The 21,043-nt window shown below is 43.9% G+C and overlaps 2 protein-coding genes and 1 long non-coding RNA gene across 3 annotated transcripts; 2 read left to right on the top strand and 1 right to left on the bottom strand.

Moving 5' to 3' along the window:
- Positions 1–2,462: 2,462 nt before the first annotated feature.
- On the top strand, positions 2,463–3,383 carry LOC115800626 (olfactory receptor 5F1-like). Its single transcript, XM_030758107.1, has one exon. It carries the CDS (start codon positions 2,463–2,465, stop codon positions 3,381–3,383), a length of 921 nt encoding a protein of 306 aa, XP_030613967.1.
- A 1,437-nt stretch (positions 3,384–4,820) lies between these two features.
- LOC115801007 (uncharacterized) lies at positions 4,821–19,966 on the bottom strand. Its single transcript, XR_004021707.1, has 3 exons — positions 19,942–19,966; positions 19,573–19,707; positions 4,821–5,071 (listed from the first exon to the last, which is right to left on the bottom strand). It is a non-coding gene; the product is annotated as an uncharacterized LOC115801007 (long non-coding RNA).
- LOC115801006 (olfactory receptor 5F1-like) lies at positions 16,663–17,607 on the top strand. The gene has a single exon (XM_030758687.1). The coding sequence runs from the start codon at positions 16,681–16,683 to the stop codon at positions 17,605–17,607; it is 927 nt and encodes a 308-aa protein (XP_030614547.1). The 5' UTR covers positions 16,663–16,680.
- Positions 19,967–21,043: the final 1,077 nt, after the last annotated feature.

Genomic DNA, 21,043 nt, shown 5'->3' with positions numbered 1-21,043 from the left:
GCCAGGCTAAAACAAAAAACAAAAAAATAGTGAGCTGTGTTACCACCATGGAGGTTGTACGATTTTGCGGTGAACCACTGTCTCAGCTGATTTTAAACATGCCAAGCCTTGATCTGTCTGATGAGCCACAGGTGCACCTCATGGCCAGCCTCTGAAGGGTGGCTGCCATCTCCCTTAGAGATAGCATGAGGAGTGCAGTCATTTGGGAGGGGTTCAAAGTAGAGCTGCTGCTCCTCCAAATCGAAAGGAGCCAGCTGAGGTTGTTTGGGCTAAGATTCCTCCTGGGCGTCTCTTGGGTGAGGTGTTCTGGGCATGTTTTACGGAGAGGAGGCCCTGGGGGAGACCCAGGAAATGCTGGAGAAATTATATCTCTCGGCCAGAACATACTCCCGCACATCACTTTGGCCACCAAAAAGATAGTCTAAGCAGGTTCAGCCAAAACAAAGCAGGGAGCAGCAGAGTACAAAAGAAAAGTTCAGGAGGCCACCCAGGCCAAGGGGCAAGACAACAGAGTCCAAACAGGAGGCTGCTTAGGCCACGGGGCTAGCCATAAGGGCTGAGGTCCATCATGGAGGTGAAGCAGATCAGGGGTCCAACAGGACAAAAGCACAACTGGAGGCCGGCCGTGGGGCCAGCGGTAGAAATGAATGATCTCGGGAGGCCGGCCACGGTGCCAGCGATCGAGACGAGGTAGATCAAGAGGCCGGCCGCAGGGCCAGTGGTGAAGAAAATCCAGATCCTTAACAGGTAACCAATTGGATGAGTCTGGTGGACTTACTGGCAGACTGGCTGGTGTCCAACAATCAAAAAAAAAAAGGGCAAAACCACTCAAAAAAGTAATTAAAACTAACTGAGTTAGAGAAAATAGTTAAAACAAAATAAAACGGAACTATAATATAAAATCCAAAGCAATGGACAGTGCAGCCCAGGTGGAGTAAGTGGAGATGAGTGTTGGGATGATTTTTGAAAGAACGATAGCAGCAAGAGTGAAAGACAAGGTTTACAAGTGAAACCTGCTAGAATATATGGTTTGGATATGGTGGCACACACAAAAAGGCAGGAGGAGGTGGCAGAGCTGATGATGGTCAGATTTTCATTGGGAATGAACAGGATGGGCTGGATTAGAAATGAATATACCACAAGGAAAGCTCCGATTGAGCAGGCTGGAGACAAAGATTGAGAGGCAAGGCTGAGATGGTTTTAACGTGCAGAGGAGGGATAGTGGATATATTGGACAAAGGATGTTGACTATAGGGGGCGCTAGTGAGTACCAAATGGACTAGACGTGCTTTCTCCAAGCTCCTCTCCTTACATTGAAATATTCGGTCAAAAACTTTATTTTGAGCAGTTTTTGTTGCCTTAAGTGCCTTTGTGTCGTTGTACAAAACTTCCAAGATGCCAAAATATCCAAAACTACCAACGCCGCTAAGGCATAGCATGATAAACAGCCAGAGAAGGATCCACCAGAGGTGGAGGCGCAGCTAACAACTCGCAACACTCTCTGACATGGCTGATAATGGAGATGACCTGTCAAACATCCTTCTGGCAATCCAACAAATGAACAAAACGATGACTGAACGATTTGACACGCTAGAGGCAACTCTGGCATCTACACAGACAACCATATAAAGCCTGGGAAATTGGATGAGTGAACTTGAAGATGCTAACGCTACCTTTGACCAACGACTCACAAATCTTGAGCGGACATACATGAAGGTGCGTTACGAAAACGAAGCGCTGCGCTCCAAGTTGACCGACCTCTAAGCTCCAGCAAGGAGGGTGAACATCAGAATTGTGGGCCTACCTGAGAAGATTGAGGGTGGACGACCAAAGCAGTTACTCAGATATGATATGATGAACAAACCCAAATCTTTTCTAAATATTTGGCAGCCATTTCTGGACCTACTTTCTCAGCAAGACCACTTGACACCGGACACATGATTTTACAACCTGCCATTGGTAAAACTGATGCACCAGTGCTTTGAATCAAAGACAAGCTCTTCTGTTTTTTGTTTTTTCTTTTATCTTTTTCTTATTTTTTTCTTTTATTGAGTCTTTTAGGTGTTTATTTGCTTGATTGCTTCCTTTTTGTGTTATTTCATGTTCATTTGTTGGTATTATTTTGGTTATGTGTATAAAATTGAAAAACCTAAATAAATTTTTTAAAAAGGATGTTGAATATAGAGCTTTCAAACAGGAGGAAAAGAGCAGAAGACCACAGAGAAGATTGATAGATGTAGTGAAGGAGATTATGACGAGGGTTGGCGTGAAACAGAGTGCTAAGGAAAGGTTGAGATGGAGGCAGGTGATGCTCGGTGACCTTTAATGAGTCTTCATTCCAGATCAGCGATTGGCTGGTTTGAAATCCCATGTTGCTGTAGTCTACACAAGATAGAGAAGAGAGGAGGAGAGAGACACAGACACAGTCAGGGACTGGGCAACACTTAAGTCTCTCAACCATTATGAACATTTCTGCAATATCAATGTTTTTTCTTTCAGGTTTCAATGAAACAGTGAACTACAGGTTTATTCTGTTCTTTCTCAGTTTGCTGTGTTACTGCATCATTTGCCTGGTGAATATTTCTCTAATTGTAACCATCATCTTGGACAGCAACCTCCATGAACCTATGTATATTCTGCTCTGTGCTTTTTGCATGAATGGATTTTATGGGACGACAGGTTTGTACCCCAAATTTCTCTGGGATCTCCTCTCTGATGTTCATGTTATCTCATATTACGGTTGCCTTATTCAGATTCAGATGGTTTACTCTTTTGCCTGTGGTGAACTGTCGATTCTTGCACTCATGGCATATGACAGGTATATGGCTATATGTCAACCACTTAAGTACCACTCTGTCATGTCAAAGCAAAGAGTCATTAGGTTAGTGTGTTTTTCTTGGTTAACAACTTTCTGCATTATGGCCATAAATACTTTTCTGACATCTAGATTGACGTTATGCAGCCCATATATTCCCAGACTCTTCTGTGTGAACTGGAGTATTGTGCAACTTGCTTGTTTTCCAGAACAAACTGCAATTAATGGCATAGTTGCAAACATTACAATAATTATTTATTTCCTTCATGGTGCTTTTATATTTTGGTCCTACATGTATATCATTAAAACATGTGTCAATTCTATTGAAAACAGAGCAAAGTTCACGCAAACATGTGTCCCACATCTAGTCTCATTATTTACTTTTGTTGTGACTATACTCTTGGATATTATAAATATGCGCCTTGGTTCAAAAGAGTTACCTCAAACCCTTCAAAACATTGTGTCAATAGAGTTTCTTGTGATACCTCCTATTATGAATCCTCTCATGTATGGTTTCAAACTGAGCAAAATTCGGAAACGAATTTGTGTTATTTTAAAAACTAAGTGACTTTTATTCAGTAAGCACACTCATTGTCTTAAAATCACAGACAGACCAGTTCTTTGATATGTACTGAAACAAAAGTCCAGGAAAAGGTTTCATTTTATAAATTTTAATGTGTTTTATTACAAGTTGTAGTCTGAAAAAGTGTGTAATAATGTAAGCAGATGTAAAGTTTTAATATTCATCTGCATATCTGAGGTGGTTTCCATTTCCAAAATATCTTGATTATCTTGTAATAACATAAATGTACATTCACAGCCTCTCTTCTCATTACTGTTTCATATGTTAACAGACTCCTGTTACTTTCGTTGAGATTTCACATGCGAAAAGGATCAAAAGACAAACTGCTTTAGATGTGGTAGAGCTATCAGAGTGCCATTCTACTTTAATATTATTATAAGCAGTTTTATCCACAATTCAGCATTATTTTCCTGCAAGGTTGTTGGCAAACTCATGTATAGCCAGGTGAAAGATTTTAGTTTATGTGTGTTCACTCTCACATTTATCTTTCTTAAAATTTTGTATTGTTTGTATTTAACAAATAATGACAAAAGACAGACTATTTCAGTTGTCACAAAATATAAATGTATTCTATACAACCAAAAGAATATAGCAAATTTTAACCACAGCTCAGCAATATTTCCTGGACATTTGAAGGCAAAGTCTTGTCTGTTTTGTTGAAAGATTTTATATTTTTCACTTCATCGCTGTTACTTTTTTTGTGTTCTCTGGCCTTTTTCTTGTTTGTATTTCACAGTTATTGACAAAAGAGCTTTTTTTTCACTCCTCTGTTCTTCGCTGTTGTCTTTGAGCAAAACCAGTAAACGATTTAATGACTTTGTTTTAGAGTTATTACATAAGTAAAATGATATTCATAAGTAAACGCCTTTATAATAGAGATACTGAAACACACTGTTTACCCCTTTGTAGAAATTAGTGTAAATGTTTGCTTGAAATCTCTAACCAAAACTATGAATCTATGCTTCCATTTTTAAGTTTCTTGGAAGCAATTAATCTGAGTGGCGCTATGAATGTGTGATGTTCATGTTATTCAACATACTATCTTTTCAGAAATGCCGCAACGTACTTAGTGATCCTGAATAAAATATCAAATTTGATATAATAAATTTCATATTAAGACAAAACAGAGAGCAATAGAGTCCAAAACAGGCCCGGGAACGGAACAAAATGTGAACAAAAAACATGGGGGCCAGAACAAAAGGCTTCAGCACAAGGCTGGAAAAGTCAAAATCCAAAAACACTGAGGATGAGGCAGAGCAGGGCTCAAAACAGTTCAGGAGGCGGCACGGCCCAAGGGCCCAAAAAACAAAGTCCAAATAGTTCAGGAGGCCCAAGCCAAGGGACCAGATCTAACGGCCAGGGGGTGAAACAGATCAGGGGGCGGACTGCGATCCCAGCGGCGATGATGAGGCAAGACAGGAGGCTAGCCACGGTGCCAGCAGTGCACATGACTCAGTGCAGGGGGCCTGCCACATGGCCAATGGCAAACACGATAAAGCAGTTGAGGGGGACAGCCGCGTGTCCAAGCGGTGGGGACTAGACAGAACAGGAGGCCAGCTATGATCCCAGCAGCGGCAACAGGGCAGAACAGGAGGCTGGCTGCAATGGAGGACGGCCGCATGCCCAGCAGTGAAGGGAGAGGAGGCCTTGAAGTTGGTGCTGGTGGTGACGACCTTCAGAAAGCATGGCAGAAATCAGATACCAGGTTATGCACTGCAAAAACTGACAAAGTCTCACAATCTTACATTCTGCCAAGCAGTATTTTTGATCTTGTTTTGAGAGTGATAATCAAGAGCTAACTATGTATGATTAACTTTTGTCTAAAGGCTAGATATTTTGTCTTATTTTTTTCCAGAAATCTTACCAAGTGTAATTGTCTTACTGCTCTGGCAGATTTTTTCACTTGAATATAGTCTGAATCTTTCCAAAGTAAGTGACATAATCTGCTCTCTTCTCGGGCTAGTCAACCTTCCCCAAGGCACAGCTATGGGTGCAGAGACAGTCCCCGCCACCCCCATCTGAAGAACAGGTTCGAGTTGAGCTTGGTACCCTTTCACCCAAAGAATAGAAATGGGTGCAGGGTGAATGTTGTAGGTTTTTGTTCCTGTTAAAAGGTTTTCCTTCCCACCATCATCAAATGCTTGCTGATAGGGGGTTGTTTTGACTGTTGGTTTTTTTGTAAAATTATTAATCCTTTTTCTTACATACAAAGTTTTGAATAGTCAGGCACCACCTTATCTTAAAGAACTCATACTACCATATCACCTCAGTGGAACACTTTGGTCTCAGGATGCTGGTTTACTTGTGGCTCGTAGGATACTTAAGAGTAGAATGGGAGGCGGAGCCTTCAGCTTTCAGGCCCCTCTTCTGCGGGACCAGCTCCCAATCTGGATTTGGGAGACATCCCAAATCCAAATTTAAATAAATTAATTAATTATACCTAATCCTCTGTTTTTAGGATTAGGTTTAAAACCTTCCTTTTTGATCATACTTATAGTTAGGGCTGGATCAGGTGACCTTGAACCCTCCCTTAATTATGCTGCAATAGCTAGGCTGCCGGGGAGCAAGCAAGTTGAACAATATTCCATGTTTTTTTTCCCCAGTGTTTTCTTTTTTTCCATTCACCTCTTTTCACTCCCTATGTGTTTAAACACCACTCTGTATTTAATAATTAGTTATTTTTTATCCTTTTTTCCTTTTTCTTACTGTTAAAGAGAGTTTTTCCTTCCTACCGTTGCTAAGGGCTTGCTCATAGGGGGTCATTTTGACTGTTAGATATTCCCTGCAATTATTGTATGGTTTTACTTAGTGGTAACCCCTAAACTAGATGGTTGATGCTGGAGGTGAATGGAGCCATGAAGCTGAGGAAGGAGTCCTATCATTCTTGGTTAGCTGGTGGGACTCTGGAGATAGCTGACAGGTAGAGGCCAACATGGTTCGGGTGGTGGCCAAAGCAAAAACTCTGATGTGGAAGGATTTTGGTGTGGCCATGAAAAAAGACTTTTGGATAGCTTTGAGGCAATTCTGGCAAACTGTCAGGGGATTCAGGAGGTGTTTAGTGTAGGAGGGCGCTGCTGACTTCAACTGAGGCTATAGTTGGGCGGTGGAAGGAATACTTCCAGGACCTCCTTAATTCAACTGAAACACCTTCTGTAGCAGAAGCAGAGTCTGGTTGATTGATACCAAGATGGCGCCGCGAATGGATGCCCTGGTACTTCGGTGCGCTCTGTTTTGTTTGTTTTTGTGCGTTATTTCTGTGTCTGGACACTCTTCTGGGTATTCTTACACCAGAGAAGAGCTTTTCAACATTAGGTCCACAACACCTTCGGATTTATTTCCTGTTTTTGTCGCATCTGCGGCGGATTTATTACACACTCTGGCCCAGAAAGTGAGACGCCGAAAGAGAGGGAAGCGCGCTGGCGTCCTTGTGAGGCTAAGGAGACGTGGATTACGCACAGCCTTACCTGGGATTTTCCTCTCCAACGTGCGTTCACTTAGGAACAAAATGGACGAACTGACACTGATGAGGAGCATGAATAGAGACTTTTCCATATCCTGTGTGTTATGCTTCACGGAGTCATGGCTGTGTGAGGAGATACCGGACTGCGCGCTCCAGTTGGAGGGATTTCATCTCCTCCGCGCAGACCGGCAAGCTGCGCTTTCCGGCAAGGCTACAGGTGGAGGAGTCTGCTTCTACATAAACAGTGGCTGGTGTACGGATGTGACAGAGATTGCTAAGCACTGCTCTCCCTCACTGGAATATCTTTTCATTCACTGTAAACCGTTCTACTCTCCGCGGGAGTTCGCTTCATTCATACTGGCTGCTGTTTACATCCCGCCGGACGCGGACGTGCACGAGGCCCAGTGCGCGCTCACAGAGCAGATTCTGTGCATGGAGCGGACATACCCGGACTCTCTTATCATCGTACTTGGGGACTTTAATAAAGCCAGCCTGAGACAGGAACTTCCCAAATATAAACAATATATCACATGTCCGACCAGAGAGGAGAAGACATTAGACCACTGCTACAGCACGATAAGCGGGGCTTATCACGCAGTGCCCCGCGCTGCACTCGGCCTCTCTGACCACGACATGATCCACCTGATCCCCGCGTACAGACAGAGGCTGAAGCTCTCAAAACCTGTGGTGAGGACAACAAAGCAGTGGACCCGTGAGGCTGTGGAGGAGCTCCGCACATGCTTCGAAACTACAGACTGGGACTCGATGAGGGCTGCCTGTGACAGTCTGGATGACTACACGGACACTGTAACCTCGTATATCCACTTCTGCGAGGACAGCATTGTGCCATCACGCACCAGGGTGAGTTATAACAGTGACAAACCCTGGTTTACTCCCAAACTGAAGCAGCTGTGGATAGAGAAGAGGGAGGCTTTTAAAAGTGGGGACAAAGACTGCTACAAAGAGGCCAAGTACAGGTTTAGCAAGGAAGTGGCCACTGCTAGATCACATCACTCTGAGAATATACAGCAGCAGATCTCAGAGAACGACGCGGCCTCTGTATGGAAAAGCTTTAGGCAGATTACCAACTACAAGCCTAAAACCCCCCACTCCACAGACGACCTACAAACTGCAAATAGACTGAACGAGTTCTATTGTCGTTTTGATGGTCAGTTCAGCAGCCTTCACACCTCCACCAGTCCCAACTACAATACAGCCAACACAAATATTCACCCCCCAACCTCCCCCACTCCCCACACCTCAGAGAAGCCCACATCATCAAGGACTCCCACCCCAGAGTCCCCCTCCTCCCCCACCCCCACAGTCTTTTGTATTCAGGAGGACCAGGTGCTAAAGCAGTTCAGGAGTGTCAAAGCTCGCAAAGCTCCAGGGCCAGATGGTGTCTCACCTGCCACACTGAGACACTGTGCTAACGAGCTTGCCCCATTGTTCACGAACATCTTCAACTCCTCACTGGAGGCTTGCCACGTGCCTGTCTGCTTTAAAACCGCTACCATTGTTCCTGTCCCCAAGAAGCCAAGGATCACTGGACTAAATGACTACAGACCTGTGGCACTGACTTCTGTGGTCATGAAGTCATTTGAGCGTCTGGTGCTGTCCCACCTCAAGTCCCTCACAGCCCCCCTTCTGGACCCCCTGCAGTTTGCCTACAGAGCCAACAGGTCTGTGGACGACGCCATCAACCTGACTCTGCACTTCATCCTACAGCATCTGGACTCCCAGGGAACCTACGCCAGGATCCTGTTTGTGGACTTCAGCTCTGCCTTCAACACCATCATCCCTGATCTCCTCCAAGACAAGCTGTCCCAGATGAACGTGCCAGATCCCATCTGCAGGTGGATCATTGACTTCCTGATGAACAGGAAGCAGCACGTGAGGCTGGGGAAGAATGTCTCGGACTCCCGGACCATCAGAACTGGCACTCCTCAGGGCTGTGTCCTCTCTCCTCTGCTCTTCTCCCTGTATACCAACTGCTGCACCTCTGACCACCAGTCTGTCAAGCTTATTAAGTTTGCAGACGACATGACTCTCATCGGACTCATCTCAGATGGGGACGAGTCGGCCTACAGGATGGAGGTCAAACGTCTGGTGTCCTGGTGCAGCCACAATAACCTGGTACTGAACGCCCAGAAGACAGTGGAGATTATAGTGGACTTTAGGAAGCACACAGCCCCTCTACCCTCCATCATCCTGACTGACACCCCCATCACCACAGTGGACTCTTTTCGCTTCCTGGGAACTACCATCACCCAGGACCTCAAGTGGGAGCCCACCATCACCTCTGTTGTCAAAAAGGCCCAGCAGAGGATGTACTTCCTGCGGCAGTTGAAGAAATTCAACTTGCCAGCAAGGACCATGGTGCAGTTCTATACTGCCATCATTGAGTCCATCCTCACCTCCTCCATCACTGTGTGGTACGCTGGAGCCACCACTAGGGACAAACAGAGACTACAGCGCGTTGTGCACTCTGCTGAGAAGGTGATTGGCTGTAACCTCCCATCTCTCCAGGACCTGTACACCTCCAGGACACTGGGGCGTGCAGGTCGGATCACAGCCGACCACTCTCACCCTGGGCACAGACTTTTTGACCCTCTCCCCTCAGGCAGGAGGCTACGGTCCATACGGACCAGAACCTCCCGCCATAAGAACAGTTTCTTCCCCTCTGCTGTTGGACTCATGAACAATTACCCTAAGACTGTTACCACCACCCTCCACAAACGCTGATGACCCTATGTCTATGCACCTGTCTGATTGCACTGATGTACATATTAGTGGAATATAGTCTATATTCTTTTATCTTTTAATTAGTCTCTGCACTGTATATTTTGTAATTTTGTAATATTGTGCTATAGTTATAGCTCTAATATCTCTGTATATTTGCAATTTGTATACTTGTATATTGTCTTATAGTTTTTATACTTATTTGTTTTTTTTCTGTAAGCACGAAGTACCACAGCAATTTCCTAATGCTGTGAACCTGTTCACCCATATGGCAATAAAACCTTCTGATTCTGATTCTGATTCTGATTCTGGGGATGAGGGGAACAACTTGACCATTACTGGGGGTGAGGTGGTTGTTGGAGTTATGGTATAAATTCCATTCTGTTTATTATAAATTATCATATCTTCTGTTTGTATATTTTCTATAAGTTGTTTTATGTGCATATGATACTGTTGTTTTTATGTTTGAAATGGGAACACGTGGTGGTATTTCTTACAAAGGAAGTTGTAGTTACCTGCAGGCTGCTCTCAGCCTGCAGAGAACACATATAGGATACGTGTCTCGTATACGCCATGTTACATGCGCACATGTCACAGTATGCTTACGACCATATATGGTAAGGAAAAAGCCAAGAATGTTGTTTATTACATGTTGTAAACTGTGTTTGATGTAACCCACGTGATCTTATTGTGAAAATCCGAATAAAAGCGCTGCGCAGGAAGCAGTTCGCCAGGACAGATAACTTCCGCTCAGCTGAGAGCTGAGTTCAAGGAACGGATCTCTCCTCCTTGCGCAAGTTCAAAAGAGTTGTGTGTTTGTTCTCTGAGTTTTTAAAATGATCTGAACCTATCAGTGGTTAAACAGCTTCTTGGTGGCAGGGCCCCTGGGGTGGACAAGATTGGCCCAGAGTTCCTGAAGGCTCTGGATGTTGTAGGGCTGTGTTGGTTGACTTGCCTCTGCAACATCGTATGGAGATTTGGGGTGGTGCAACTGGATTGGCAGACTGGAGTGGGTTGTCCCTAACTTAAAAAAAAAAAAGGTGGAGCAGAGAGCATGCTGGAACTACCAAGGGATCATGCTTCTCAGCCTCCGCAGAAAGGTCTTGCCAGGGTGCTGGAAAAGAGGGTCCATCTGCCAGTCGAACCTCATCCTGGTCACGGAACCCTGGACCAGCTCTTTATCCTCACGATGTCCTCTCGGATATTTGAGTGTGCATGGGAGTTTGCCCATCAAGTCTACATGTGTTTTGTGGACTTGAAGAAAGCATTCGACAGCATCCCTCAGGATATCCTGTGGTGGGTGCTGCCGGAGTATGGGGTGTCTGGCCCTTTGTGGTGGGCCATTCAGTCCCTGTACAATTGCAGCAAGATCTTGGTCTGTATAGCCGGCATTAATTCTGACTCATTTCTTATGTGTGTTGGACTCTACCAGAGCTGCCCTTTGTCACCAATTCTGTTCATAATTTTTATAGAGAATTTCTAGGCTTAGCAAAGTGTCAGAGGACTTCTGCCTTGGTGCCCTCAGAATCTCATCTCTGCTTTTTGCAGACGAAGCTTTCATCACCAATTAGTATAATTGCACTAATGTCTTAAAAAAATAAAGGCCTGGGTTACCCGTAATGTCCTGCTTCTAAATTCAGATAATATTGAAGTTATTGTATTTAGTCCTACAAATCTTAGAAACATGGTGTCTAACCAGATACTTAGTCTTGATGGCATTACCTTGGCCTCCAGGAACCCTGTGAGGAATCTTGGAGTCATTTTTGATCAGGATCTGTCCTTCAGTGCACATATTAAGAAAATATGTGCAACTTTTCTCTTCCATTCACCCAATATCTCTGGCTGTGCGGCAGAGGGGAAGCAGCTCAAAAGGTTGGCCACCGAGCCAGTGGCAAAGATTGACAAACTCTGGAGGACCCTTCTGGTGGCTGGAGACTGGTGTTATCAATTTGGACCCTCCAAGGGTTGACTTTGACAAAGAAGATAAGATCCCTAGGCAGAATGACAGTGTAGGGGACTTTTGGAGAGCTGACCAGAACACCAAGACACAGTCGAGTTTGGACCCTCTTTCTCAGGCTCTGGACACTCAGGTGGCTCAGGACTCTCAGGCTCTGGCAGGACCCATTACAAATCTCTGTGCCAACTATGGCTTGAACAGGCTGCAGAGACCTGGTGACAGAGACCTGCAGGTGAAGCAGTAGTCTTTGCCTAGAGCTTGTTGACACAGGAAGCTCCAGTTGCATAGGCTGGGGCTGCAGTGCAGGACGTGCAGCTGTTTCCTCCTTTAATTGAGTTGAATTGAACTGTCTGGTTGGTTGAATGAGACTTGTAGTAGAAAGTGCTTTGAGTGCTCAAATTGAGTAGGAAGCTGTACCAGTCCATTTACAATTACTCCCTCCTCACTAATCCTCTACAATTCACTAACAATTCACTAACTTTCCTCCTCTTTCCCATAATTTATTTTCTAATTTACACCACTCTGTATTTAATCATTAATTATATATTTCTTGCTGGCTTCCACAGCACGTCTTTTTTCGTGTCCCCCTCCCTTCACCACCAACCAGTTGCAGCAGATGGCTGCCCCTCCCCAAGCTGGGAGTTGTTCCTTCCCACTGTTGGCAAGTGCTTCCTCAAAGGGGGTCGTTTTCATTTTTAGGTTTTCTTTCTGTATTATTATATGGTCTTTACCTTACAATATAGAGCACCTTAAGGCAACAGTTTGTTGGGATTTGGTGCTCCATAAATAAAATTAAATTGGGAGGCAGAGCCTTCAGCATTCAATTTACTTTTAAATATCCTAGGAACCACATGTAAGCCAGCAGTCTGAGAGTGAAGTGCTTTGTTAAGGTGATATAGTACTCTAAGGTCTTTAAGATTAGATGGGCCTTTATTATCTTCAAGATGGCGCAAGTCTTCAAGATGGCGCCGGTGAGGTCAGCAGCCGTCGTACCTGCTCCTACGCTTTGTTTGTATATATTACGTTTAGCTCTAATTCTCGACTTTATAATTCCGCCTGCTCTGTGTCATATCACGTATGACAGACAGACTCTTTTTAATATCAGAATACAGCACTCTGGCTGTATTCTGACACCTTTTTCTCCCGACCCGGCTTGGCCCCAGGAGATACTGCGTTTCCAGTGGGCCAGCTCAAACAAAGGACGGCGCGGAGCACCCAGGTCACGGACAAAGCCCCGAGGGAAAAGAGCCGGCGTAAGAGAGAGACTGAGGCGCAGAGCGCACCAAACGCCACTGCCGAGCATCCTGTTGGCTAATGTCCAGTCACTGGATAACAAGCTGGACGAACTCAGGGCCAGGATACAGTTTCAGAGGGACATAAGGGACTACAACATCATCTGTCTCACGGAGACATGGCTGACCCCCCTCATACCGGACCACGCCGTACAGCCGTCGGAGTTCTTCAGTGTTCATCGCACGGACAGAACGAGTGAGTCTGGAAAATCAAGAGGAGGAGGTGTGTGCCTAATGATTAATAACAACTGGTGTGACAGTAGGAATGTTGTCCCTCTGAAACAATCATGTTCACCTAACCTGGAGCTCCTAACCCTGAAATGCCGCCCCCACTACCTGCCCCGCGAGTTCACTTCGGTCATCTTCAGCGCCGTCTATATTCCACCTCAGGCGGACACAAACACTGCACTATCCGAGCTACATGAGGCGATTTCCACCTATCAGGCTAACCAGCGTGATGCGGCTCTCATCGTAGCCTGGGACTTTAACAGTGCAAACTTGAAAAAGCTGATACCGGAGTTGATTCAACACATCGACTGCCCCACCAGAGGAGAGAGGACCCTAGACCACTGCTACTCTCCATTCAAAGAGGGCTACAAAGCAAAGCCTCTTCCGCCTTTTGGGAAGTCTGACCACACCGCTGTCCTTCTCATGCCGAAATACAAACAACGGCTCAGGCAGGAACCCCCTGCTGTGAGAGAAGTGACACGGTGGTCTGATCAAACAGAGGCTGCTCTGCAGGGTGCGTTGGATTCAACCGACTGGGACATGTTTCGCAGCAGCGCGGGCGGCGACATCGAGGAGTTTACGGAAACTGTTGTGGGATTTATTGGGAAAGTTGTTGATGACACTTCACTTAGGAGGACCATCAGGACTTTTCCCAACCAGAAGCCGTGGGTGGATAAATCTGTCCGCGACGCCCTGAGGTCCCGCACCGTTGCCTACAACTCCGGCCTCGCCTCTGGGAACATGGAGGACTACAAGGTTGCATCATACAACGTCCGCAGAGCGGTGAAAGAGGCTAAACATCGCTACGGCCGCAGACTGGAACAGAAACTACAACAGTCTGACTCCAGGGGACTGTGGCAGGGACTACGCACCATCACGGACTACAAAGCACCACACACACACCCGGTGAGTGCCGACGCTTCTCTGGCTGATGAACTCAACATCTTCTTTGCGCGCTTTGAGTCGGGAAGCCGACAGCCCGCTGCACTCCCGGCCGGAGGGGCGGAGACACTCACTGTGACGGAGCGCGACGTGAGGAGGGCGTTTAGACGTGTAAACACTAGGAAAGCGGCTGGACCAGACGGTATTAGTGGACGTGTCCTTAAGACCTGCGCTGACCAGCTGGCACCTGTGTTTACACTGATAGTCAACCTCTCACTGAAACTGTGTGTGATTCCCACCTGCTTTAAAAAGTCCATCATAGTCCCTGTCCCAAAGAAACCACACCCCAGCAGCCCCAATGACTTCAGGCCCATAGCGCTCACCTCTGTGGTGATGAAGTGTTTTGAGAGACTCATCAAGACATTCATCACCTCCTCACTGCCCACCACCCTCGACCCACTACAGTTTGCATACCGGCCAGACAGATCCACAGATGACGCCATATCCTTCCTCCTCCACAAGACCCTTTCACACATAGACACTGGTAAGGGGAACTATGTGAGAGTGCTGTTTGTAGATTACAGCTCAGCATTCAACACCATAGTTCCCTCCAGGCTGGTCTCTAAGCTGCTGGACCTGGGCCTGGGCCCATCCCTGTGCAGGTGGGTTCACAGCTTCCTGACCAGCAGACCACAGGTGGTACGAGTGGGTCACCTCACCTCATCCTCCCTCACCCTCAACACTGGATCCCCCCAAGGCTGTGTGCTCAGCCCTCTGCTGTACTCACTGTACACCCATGACTGCGAGGCCACGTCAGAGTCCAACGTCATCATCAAGTTTGCTGACGACACTGCTGTTGTGGGACTAATCTCTCACAATGAGGAGACAGCCTACAGGAGAGAGGTCTCCCGCCTGGAGAACTGGTGCCAGGAGAACCACCTCCTGCTCAACGTCAGCAAAACGAAGGAACTGATCGTGGACTTCAGCAGGAAGCAGCAGAGGGACTACTATCCACTTGTCATCAGTGGTGCTGAGGTGGAAAGAGTGGACACTTTCAAATGCCTGGGAGTGACCATCTCACAGGACCTGTCCTGGACTCATCACATAAACATCACTGTGAAGAAGGCCAGACAGCGTCTCTACCTCCTCAGGCGGCTGAGAGACTTCAAGCTCCCACTCAAGGTGCTCAGGAACTTTTACACCTGCACCATCGAGAGCATCATGCGTGGGAGCATCACCACCTGGATGGGAAACTGCACCAAGCAGGACTTCATGGCCCTAAAAAGGGTGGTTCGTTCAGCTGAACGGACCATCAGAACCACCCTCCCCAACCTGCAGGACATTTACACCAAGCAGTGCAGGCTGAGGGCCATGAAGATCCTAAAACAGCCCAGCCATCCCGGACACTCTCTCTTCTCCCTGCTCCCATCAGGCCGGCGTTACCGCTGCCTGAGGGCTAAGACTGAAAGGTTGAAGAAGAGTTTTTACCCACAAGCCATCCGTCTGCTCAACTCTGAGCCCTAACTGGACCATTATTGCACAATGTAAATATTATAATTTATAAAAGTGTGTATAGTGTAAAGTATATAGAGTATAGTGTATAGTGTGAATTACTTTTTTTTATTTTTATTCTTCTTATTTATATGTGTGTGTATATAAGGTTGCAGGTACAAAATACATTTCACTGTGCATTGTACTGTGTATAACTGTGCATGTGACAAATAAACACTATCTTAATCTTAATCTTAATCTTATTCAAGACCTTGTATGTGAGAAGAATAATTTTAAATTCAATTCTGGATTTAACAAGGAGCCAATGAAGAGAAGCCAATATGGGAGAAATACTCTTTCTAGGCCATGTCAGTACTCTCCCTGCATCATTTTGGATCAACTGAAAGTTTTTCAGTGAGCTTTTAGGACAACCTGATAGTGATGAATTACAATAGTCTACTGCTGGCAAATGTTTTTTATGATTTGGTGCTACATAAATACAAATGGATGGATGGATGGATGGATGGATGGATGGATGGATGGATGGATGGATGGATGGATGGATTTGCAAGATGGAATAGGATTGCTGGAGGGTGAATAAATGAAAATGCAATTCTTTTAACAGGAACAGACCAGCTCAGAACTGCAACTGAGGTGTTCTTCTGAGAGGGGAAAGCAGACCAGGGACTTGGAGGGCTACAGAAAGCCAACATTAAACCTTTATTTGCCATGACCCCACTGGACCATTAATGTCAAAAGTGCCACCATTCACAGACTTTCAGCAACAACTACCATATTTTTCAGCTTTCAGAAACCATTTGAATTTTTCTGATGGGGCAAACAGTCATGTAATTACAATAATTCAAAGTGCGTTTGATCAGAGGTTATCAAACATGCACAAATGCAGTGTTACTGTGGTGATTCCAGTCATTCATGGCAAATAAGGGCAGGTAAGAGGTGCATTAGAGGCAACTGTTTACTTCTTATTTTGCTACTTATTTATTACTTACGCAATTTTTTTCAGTAACCTTCAAATTTGTGTTGTGTTGTTGTATGTTGGGTACATGCAATATATAATCCTATGCGATTTTTCAAACCAATCTTCATTCCAGATCATTGATTGGCTGGTTTGAAATCCCAGCTCATATGTTGCTGCAGTCTAAACAAGATAGAGAAGAGAGGAGAAGAAGACCAGACACAGACAGACTACACTTAAGTCTCTCGACCATTATGAAAAACGTATCTGTTATAACAATGTTTTTTCTTTCAGGTTTCAATGAAACAGTGAACTACAGGTTTATTCTGTTCTTTCTCAGTTTACTGTGTTACTGCATCATTTGCCTGGTGAACATTTCTCTAATTGTGACCATCATCTTGGACAGCAACCTCCATGAACCTATGTATATTCTGCTCTGTGTTTTCTGCATGAATGGACTTTATGGGACAACAGGTTTGTACCCCAAATTTCTCTGGGATCTCCTCTCTGATGTTCGTGCTATCTCATATTATGGTTGCCTTATTCAGAGTCAGGTGGTTTATACTTTTGTCTGTGGTGAACTCTCAATTCTTGCAGTCATGGCATATGACAGGTATGTGGCGATATGTCAACCATTGAAGTACCACTCTGTCATGTCAAACCAAAGAGTCATTAGATTAGCCTTTTTTTCTTGGTTAACAACTTTCTGCATTATGGTGATAAATAATTTTCTGACATCTAGATTGATGTTATGCAGCCCATATATTTCCAGACTCTTCTGTGTGAACTGGAGTATTGTGCAACTTGCTTGTTTTCCAGAACAAACTGCAATCAATAGCATATTTGCAAACATTACAATAATTATTTATTTGCTCCATGGTGCTTTTATAATTTGGTCCTATATGTATATCATTAAAACATGTGTCAATTCTATAGAAAACAGAACAAAATTCATGCAAACATGTGTCCCACATCTAGTCTCATTATTTACTTTTGTTGTGACTATACTCTTGGATGTTATAAATATGCGACTTGGTTCAAAAGTGTTACCTCAAACCCTCCAAAACTTTCTGTCAATAGAGTTTTTTGTCATACCTCCTATTATGAATCCTCTCATGTATGGTTTCAAACTGACCAAAATTCGGAAACGAATTTGTGTTGTCATTTTAAAAATGAAGTGACTTTTGTTTTGTTTACTAAGGACACTCAGTATCTTAAAATCCCATACAGTTAAATATCAGACCAGTTCTTTGATATGCATTGAAAAAAAGTAAAGTTTCATTTTAGGCATAAATTCGGACAAGAATTTGTGTTATCTTTAAAACAAAGTGACTTTTTTATTATTTAGTAAGGCCACTTATTGTCTTTAAATCATGCAGTTAAATATCAGAGCACTAATGGTTTCGTTTTATAAATTTTAATTTGTGTTTTATTACAAGTAATTAAAGTAATTAATCAAATATATGGTTTAAATAATCCTCTACACATCTGTGGTGGTTTTCCATTTCTAAAATATCTTTGCACTAAATGTATTTTTGATGGTCTAGTAATAACACAAATGTACATTTACAGTCTCTCTTCTCATTACTGTTTCATATAATAACAGACACCTGTTCCTTTTTGTGGAGGCTGCACATGTGAAAAAGATCAAATGACAAACTGCTTTAGATGGAGCAGAGCTATCAGAGTGCCATTCTTCTTTAATATTATGCTGTCTTGAAAACTTTTAGCTCATGAGTGTTTACTTTGACTCTGGCGCTATTGACACAAAAGCTATTTTACTCCTCTATTGTCAACTTTGATTTAGAGCTATTACATACAGTAATCTAAGAAATCTAAGGTGAATTAAAACTGTAAATCTATGCTTCTATTTTGAGAGTTCCAGGAAGTAACTAATCTGAGTGGCAGTATGAATGTGTAATTTTTTTAAGCATACTAGTGTCTGAGAAATGCTACAAAATGTTTAAATGTTTGGATATTTAGGTAAAGTGGCCATATTTGGTAATTTACATGCACTTTATATATGATATCAGTCAGTCAGTTTAAGGAACATGTGGTTTTCATCCAGCCAAGATCATGCTACATCAATTTAACATTCGACCAATCAGCAGAGACCTGGAACATGTCAAAGTTCCTGTTTTCACGAATTGAAAATAAAGACGTCCATGTGGCTCGGCTTGCTGTACATTTATGATCAAAATATCAAAACTAACTATGGTATGTTGATAAACCCACACAATTTACTGTGCTAAGTGATGGCACGAGTTGCTTGTGAAGAACTTAGTGAAATGAGTGAAATTATGGCATGAAAAATGCAGGCACCGTATTTGATCAGATGCCCTGTTCATGCAAACATTAAGTATGATCATATTTGGATATATGCCAAACAAATCATACTTAGTGTATTTTTTATAGCACATAAAAATAATATAATTTTTCAGAGAGAAATTTAACCCATTTCTAGACATTTTAAAGATATAAATAGTGAAGATAAGTAATTTTTTTTGTCAGTTCATGACATTAAACTAGTTGTTTTATTGCTTGTGTATTCATTTTTAGCAAATGTCTGTTTAGATGGTTTATGGCAAGAGGAGGGAGACTGTGATCAAGCTAGTCCACCTTGCCATTAGTGATGATGATGAGAAGGAAGATGATCATGTAGTAGACCCACCCACCTAAAACCAGGACATCCCAGGCCCAAGTGGCATGAGAGCAGTGATGTTGTAATGGATCTGTTGTAATTTTCTAGAATACATGCTCCTTTCACCATATACTTGTTTTTCTTGTATATATATATATATATATATATATATATATATATATATATATATATATATATATACACTTCTTAGATTTTTTTAAACATGAAAATAAATTTTCTACATGAAAATGAAACATTTTGAAAAATGTAACAACATTAATTAAGTTTTGTTATGTCCCCAAATAACACTGTATGGTTGAAATTTTGGATTTCAAAGTAATTCAATGAGTGCCCTATAAAGGGATCAGCAAATTTCATGGCAAATACATATTCACACACTCTCTCACAGGTTCTCCATCTTTCTCTCTGTTTTACACACACACAAATTGTTGGTTTGTGCATCTGTGTTTTTTGTTTTTGAGTGCTGTTTGTTGTGTTTTCTTACAGGTGCAGCAGTTGATGATGCAGTGTTTTTCTGCTCACGGTCTGTCCTTTTATTCTTGTCTTTTCTGCTGTTTATCCCGTTTCTCTGTCATGGCTGCCGTAACAAACTGGACCCAGGCAGCAATCCAAGCAGATTCTAACAAAATAAAAAGGCTTATTTAGTAACGGAAACTCAATCAAATTAAACTCAAGCAGTCCCAAAGCACGAGTCTGACAAGCAAGGAAAGTCTGTGGAGAGAGGACAGGCAGCATTAGTGGGTTTGAAGAATTTATGGACAGACAGTACTATGCAGCTGGCTGACCTTACTTATGAATTTAGAGAATTAACTTCTGGGTGGTGGCTGTTGGAGACCAAGCTGGGCAGTGTTACCAGAACTGGGTGGTGGAGAGTGGGCAGGCAGGTGAACGTCATGGAGGTGGCTGGATGAAGCAAATGAGGTGATGGCTGAGAGGGACTGGCTCTGAAGCGTAGTGGTGAATATCCTTATAAGCTCAGGCATGTGTGTGGTGAGGAGTGGCGGACTAAATGGAAAGTGAAGGTCAGTAATTACTGGCAGCCAGGCTAAAACAAAAAACAAAAAAATAGTGAGCTGTGTTACCACCATGGAGGCTGTACAATTTTGCGGTGAACCACTGTCTCAGCCGATTTTAAACATGCCAAGCCTTGATCTGTCTGATGAGCCACAGGTGCACCGCATTGCCAGCCTCTGAAGGGTGGCTGCCATCTCCCTTAGAGATAGCATGAGGAGTGCAGTCATTTGGGAGGGGTTCAAAGTAGGGATGCGCCGATCCGATATTCAGTATCGGTATCGGGTCCGATACTGGCCTAAATTACTGGATCGGATATCGTAAAGAAAATAAAAAATGCAATCCGATCCGACCCACATTAGCTGCATTGCAGTTTTCGGTCGTCTTCTTCTTCTTGTGGGTCTGCGGTTGAACAAACCAGCTTAGAGCTGCATTACCGCCACCTACTGGAATGGAGTGGATCAGGAGTTAGAAAAAACCCTCAGATTCTATGAAGTTCTCCGTCGCTGCGACGGATTCCCTTTGACACTGAGTGGATCATCGCTGACATGTTTTTCCACGCCTCCACCGCTCTCTGCGTGTTTGTGTGTTGTGCTCGTTGTGCTGAGAATCAGCTGTTATTTCTTTCTCTACTTCAGCTCCCGGACATACTGCTAGCGAGCGCAGCTATTAGCACTGGTGACCGTCCGGTAGCGGAAGGACCTCTTCTCCGTCAAAATATTTTTTATACTTTAATCCCTGATTAGTGACTAAATATAGACCTGCAGTAGAAACGTATTTAGGAGAATGCTTGTGAATATAAAGTATTACAAGATTGCGCTCACGCAGCCCCTAGTTTTTCAACATAAACACTGATGATGCAACAGCAGCAGTCAGCTGATTTACGTCTGTCTCCACAAGCAAAAGAGGCGGAGCCGGTGAGCTCAGATGGAGTGGACTAAATG

The sequence above is a fragment of the Archocentrus centrarchus genome, chromosome 21, assembly GCF_007364275.1.
Source record: "Archocentrus centrarchus isolate MPI-CPG fArcCen1 chromosome 21, fArcCen1, whole genome shotgun sequence".
In the NCBI taxonomy this organism is placed as follows: domain Eukaryota; kingdom Metazoa; phylum Chordata; class Actinopteri; order Cichliformes; family Cichlidae; genus Archocentrus; species Archocentrus centrarchus.
This window is presented reverse-complemented; position numbering and strand designations above follow the sequence as displayed.